General features: G+C 36.8%; 1 protein-coding gene across 1 annotated transcript; it reads right to left on the bottom strand.

Moving 5' to 3' along the window:
• Positions 1-7: 7 nt before the first annotated feature.
• Positions 8-5,450, bottom strand: LOC114747805 (importin-5-like; the record flags this gene model as incomplete). The annotated part of the gene is made up of 8 exons (XM_028936151.1): positions 4,206-5,450; positions 3,414-3,620; positions 2,712-2,822; positions 2,238-2,320; positions 2,083-2,149; positions 1,940-2,006; positions 1,709-1,845; positions 8-99 (listed from the first exon to the last, which is right to left on the bottom strand). Coding segments are annotated over exons 1-8 (2,009 nt in total), but the record flags the coding sequence as incomplete, so codon positions are not given.
• Positions 5,451-6,000: the final 550 nt, after the last annotated feature.

Here is a 6,000-nt window from a genome sequence, read left to right as displayed (position 1 = left end):
TTCTCACCTTGAAACCATTATACAGAGCTGTTCATGCATAATCTTGGCCTCATTCAAATCATCTTTAAGGGGCAATAAGCTTAACCAGGTAGGAACAAGCTGCAGATTTATGCAAATGGGATCAAACCTTTTTCTTTAACACTTTGGTTATGTCACCTAAAGAAAAAGTAGCATAAGTTGATCATGTATACTCTTTTCTAAGAAACTTCAACTCCAAAGTTTTAGTGAAGGGCAACAAATAATTTTTATCATGATCGACAAAACACTACTTGACTTGAAATTCTTCAGGCTTGAAACATGGACAAATCAATGCTTATACCTACTTCACCTTGTGATGAAGTTTCATTTCATTATGACCAACCGGAGGCAACAACGATAAAATTTCTAACCAATTAGTTATAGAGGTTCTTATAGTAAGTCGACGCTCACTTTAACCTAAGACCTTGAGATGCTATAAATAAATAAATAAAGTCCGCTAATATATTTATCTAATTCCTAGCAGTTATCTTTACAGCAAGATGCCAGGTTCTGCATGGATGTAAACTATCAGTGAAATTTGTTGACTGCAAGCTCTACTTTAAGCCCCCTCCCTCCCTCTCCCTCTCTCCCTTCCGCTCCCCTCCCCCCTTCTCCTAATAACGCCTGCATGTACAAAATTATCATATTTCCCTTTCTATACTGTATTTCACTCGTTCTCCAGAACCTGAGGAGCGTAATATAACTGCGTGCAATCTCTGGTCAATAACTTCTACTTCAGAAACTCTAAGACTGAAGTTGAAAAGAGTGAGACCTCCAATCCTACTATCAAATTGACTTGCTTACATTCTGAATTTCAATCAGAAAGATAACAAGAAGTATCACTACTATTAGCAATTAGTTATAGCATCAAGAACTCTTCAATATAAATGCTTAGCTCAAAATAGGGCAAATTCTGAACGGTGAAATGTTGCTTGAGGTTATAAATCCTCCCGATTCCTCTCTTTCTATGTTTTCTTATTTCATAGCTACTTATGCAACGGAAAAGTCAAGGCTTTTAAGCGGAAGAAAAATGCTACGGAAATACAAAGATAGAGTTTTATGTCGAACATAAAAGAAAGCTAAGAACCTGAACATAATCTCATTCAAAATCAACATGCATAAATATAAATGTGATGTTTCTTTCTATCATTCAAAGACAAAAGCCAAAGTTAATCCTGCAAGAAAATTTTGATAGAAGAAAAAATATACTCCCTCCATTTCTTATTATAAGAGACGAATAATCGAATTACGTTAATAAAAAAAATAGTTAAAATTAGTTAAAGACAATCAATATGTAAAAAATATAATTTTTTTTCCAAAAATGCGCTCATTAATAAGGAGAGAGAGCATGAGAGAGAATAATTAAATTATTAAAAGAAAGAAAAGCGGAAGGGGGAAAGAGTGTGAGTCCAAGACAAAAAAGAAATAGGTTGCCAATAGGATAAAAGAAGTTGCTTTTACATCGGAGAGAGAAAGTGAAGATGGGAAGATGATGATGTCAAAGTGCTTCAGGCTCAGTGTGGAGTAATAAATACGGTAATATTAATAATAATATTAATGACAAATAAATGGGAGGCAAAATAAGAAATCAACACAAAAACTTGGAGACAACTTTTAAATGTCTCTTATATATAAGAAAATACCATATGCATCAAATGTCTCTTATAATAAGAAACAAAAGGAGTATTACTTTTGAAGCATCAACGCAGTCACCGTGGCATATACAGATTCTTCCTAGAGCAGAAACTGCAATATCATTTGCTTTTGCATTCTCCAGAAGTGGCTGGCTTGCATGTTGCATTAAAATGTTGAGTCTGGACAGTATCCCTGAAGTAAAGATGGGTATACAAACCTAAGTTAAGAACAAAGATGAAGTTCTTAATCGTATTTCGAGTTGACATAACATATATAAAAAAGATACCCTTGATGAAAGGCTTGAATTGCAGTGATCCAGACTCTGCACAAATTCGGATGCCCCGTGTTGCTTCCTGCAATTTTCATGTGAAATATTTGCAAATGGAATAACTTCCACAACAATAAAAACCGAGAAAGGGGGCAGGAAACCTCTTTAACTTCAGAATTCTTGTCATTGCACGCTTCCAGTAAGATCGGAAGATAATTAACATGGTACCTGCTGATAAAACAAGAAAAGTGACAGTATTTCATTAATTCACTAATCAAACAGACAAGGAAAACTTTTGAAAGATGGAAAAGATTACTTTAGAGCTACTGCAGCACATCGCTCTGCAACAATATTAAAAGTTGATAAAAGAATACTCTTGTGTTTAGGAGTTACGTCACCCTGCGTGCAGAAAGCTGGGGAGAATCAAATTAGAGGACCACAGAGATGGAGATTATATTAGTATAAACTAATTTTAAGAGAACATTCATTTGGATTTTCTTAAAAAATAAAATGGAGGAATAACAAGTTTGGTGCTACTTTAAGATTTAAAAAAACATGCAGTAACTTGTCCGTGGAAACTGAAGTCTGAGATAAACAAATATGTGGGTTTTCCTAAGAAACAAAATATTATGGCTCCAAAAGAATTCCTACATCATATGGAAGTCATGAGCCTTTATGTTCTACGAAATCCTGAACCTTTACTTCTTAATGTCATGAAGGAAGAAAAGATTGCATTTATGACACGCCTTCAAAGGGGAATGCAGAATCATATAGAAGGATATCTTTCTACCTGCAACGATATCAACACTTGGCTTATTACAGTATCCAGGTCCTTGCACAAGAAGCAGCTATCAGGAAGAGAGTTCTTTAGGAAGTATAGCATTGCGGAAGCAGCTTGTTCCTATTAAAGCAGTACAAAATTATAATTATAATTATAAAAAATTTATAATGAAGGTACATGCAACATTAATGTCGTACCTGGTAAGAGTGAGAATGTAAGGAATGGAGACTCATTACTTGCATAAAAATTTCAAAGCAAAAGAGGAAGAATCAATTAGATGAGGGGAACAAAATTCTACACATTTTCTAACAAATCAAAAACACGGACAAAAGGTGAACTGAAGAAGGAGAAATAAACAGGTTAACGGGGGAGTCATTGTTTCTCTAACTAAAAAGCAAGAAGCTATTGTTGTGTCGAGATTTGTTATGCCAAAGCCGTAGTGATGATACATCAGTTTAGTCATGTCAAGGATTGTGTCATAAGTTGGAGGGTGCACATCTCAACGAATAATGATGAGAAGCCCATTTAGTTATGGCTGTCTCACCACAAAATATTCATTTATTCAAGGCTTCACTATTAATAATATGCCAAGGTCTAGAAGGAATGAATATAAAATTAAAATCAATGCATTGAAGCAGTGAACAGGTGACATTTTAGTTGTTGACCCTGCATTTATCTATGTATATACAGAAAAAATCACATCTCTCGCACCTTTACTGTGTCGTTCTGTTCAGTGTCAAGTGCCATGACTAATGCAGGCAAAAGCCTAGAATGATAAAACAGTTGCAACATTTGGACGAAAATTGTAGGCATCGCCATAAAGGTAAAAGCTGCCGAGCGAACTTGAAATTGAGGATCTTGAAATAATTTCATAATTTTGGCAAACACTATCCCCAGAGAATCGTCCATAAACTCCAGCTGGAATGTAAGCACATTATTCTATGTTAGACAGTGAGAAGAAACCACCACCAGAAAGTGAAACCGAACCAATATGAGCGACCAACGAAATTTTACAACGAAGTCCAGTGGAAGGACCATAGACTAAAATGACTAAACGGAAAGGGAAATATGAGTAAGGTAATTGATGCCAAACCGCAAAATGTGTATGATATCATTTTCTAAGGCGTATATGTGTCAACCATCTCTTTCAGACTAGAAATAAATCATAGCTACAACTCGATGAAGCTCACTGAAAATGCATGATGGTTAAGGCAGTATTCAATTTTCTCAACTTTTAGTTTAACCTGTGTTTATTCAGTATTCATCTTGTCTTTCCAATTGAGCTTTTTTTCACCATTTTTTATTAACCAATATTTTGTTTCATGTGGTAGAGTAGAACCCTTGTTTTCCCAGGGTCTAACATGTACATCCTTGGCTTTATGGTGGTGGGGAAATCAAGAATAAAAATTAGTTGTTACTGCCATCCATCTATAGCTTATCTGTTTTACTATCTGTCGGCACAACCAGTCAGTACCATTAATAGAAGGACTAGAGTCAGTTCACCGTTTCAAATGAGAACTCTTTGGCAACAAAAGCAAGCAACGTAATTCCTGCATGACGCTTCTGCCATTCTGGAGATTCCAAGTAAAGTGGCAACAGTTCTGAAGCAATTGGAATAATATTCTGCCCCAGGGTGACAGAAAGTTGATACAAGCTTCCTAATCCAAAGTTGTAGACGTTAGTCTTCCCGACACTTCCATCCTCTTTACCTTTCAATTCATTACTTGTTATATCTTCTTTAATACAGAGCAACATTTTCATGGGGACTAAGAATAGCCTAACCATAGTCTGATGAGGCAGACTTAAGAATATGGGTTTAAAATCTTTTCTTTCTGTCAAGGTGATGACTAATCTAAGGGCATAACAATGTATTTCCTCATTCAATGCTGAGTTCTCCGCAATTTGCAGCATGTCTAAAACCATATCACCGATGTATGGCTTCAGTAATTGAGGCCCTTCTGACACCAACGATATCAACTCCTTGAAAGCTGTGAAAGCATAGCTATCTCGAGAGCTTCTCAACAGTGTGAAGACCCCAACCATCATTGCCCTCAAAAGTTCATGAAACAACCCCGGATTGGAAGGCTCCGAAAATAAAGGCATTAACTTCACAGCAGCTCCAAAAGAAGCAACTTGAACATCAGGGCTCGCCGAAGCCAACCCATCCAGAAACGACGAATGAAGAACCTGAAAGCTATCCTTCAGAACATCACAAATAAACGACAGGCAATCCCTCGGAAATTTCGCTAAAACCAAAAGGGCAATTTCTCGAAACTTGTCATCGCTCGTCTTTCCAAGAGACGTCAATAGAAATTCAAGAAGCTCTGGCCAATGCTTGCCGTCCGTGTAAATCTCACATACCGTCTCGGCCACCACATAACAGAACATTCTCAAAACCGGCATTGAATTCTCTTCATTGATATACGCAAGAAAATGACCTTTCAGTGTGGACTTCGCTGTTTCCCGTAATTTAGGCCACAGGTCGCAAATTCGAAGGAAGCGAAGGAGCCGAATGGCGTTGGCGCGGGTGTCGACATTGGCGCCACATCGTACGAGGAAGAAGAGCTTGATGAAGAGCAATTCAGGGTAGGATTTCTTGGAACATTCGAGGAACAAGACAGCCTGGGACTTTTGGGATTGATCGGAAGAGAAGTAATGGGAAAAGACAACTTCCATTGGGGTATTGTCGTTAGAGCTTAGAATCTGGAAGACCTGTGACTTCAATTGAGAAGAGAATTCAGAATCCATCTTCGTCACAGCAACTTCGCGAGGCTGTGATGACGAATGAGATGAAGGCAGAGGAGGGATTTGGATTCGAGAAGAACAGAGAATATAAGGGTTGGGGTTCAGAGCGTCAGTGAGGCTTCACGTAAGCATGAGACGCGAACATGAAAAAATTAGTAGTGTAACGAGAAGGGGGAAAAAAAGCAAATAAAATGGCGGCTGGAAGCGAAAGCGAGTTTTTTTTTTTTTGGTGAAAAAAGATCTGAGACTGAAGCGTGATCCTAGAAGGAAGAAACGACGAAGTCGTTTTGATTCGCAGGACGTCGGAATTTGGGGGCATTTTTAAAATTATTATAAGTACCATACCAAAAACATAATTAGTAAAATGACAAGTGATTCCTACTGTGATTTTTCTCATTTTTTATATGGAAACTTGTAATTTACTTGAGACCTTTTGATAATTATTTTTCTTTTAGAACCACACAATAATTTTTAAAATGAAAGAATGCTAAATTCTTTAGTATAAGAATATAAATTCTTAATGCTGATATATAAAATGAATTTAAATTTGCAG

Source organism: Neltuma alba, unplaced genomic scaffold, assembly GCF_004799145.2.
Source record: "Neltuma alba isolate B1F8T4 unplaced genomic scaffold, ASM479914v2 tig00005462_pilon, whole genome shotgun sequence".
Classification (NCBI taxonomy): Eukaryota; Viridiplantae; Streptophyta; class Magnoliopsida; order Fabales; family Fabaceae; genus Neltuma; species Neltuma alba.
The sequence above is the reverse complement of the archived record's forward strand: the minus strand, read 5'-3'. Positions and strand labels throughout refer to the sequence as shown.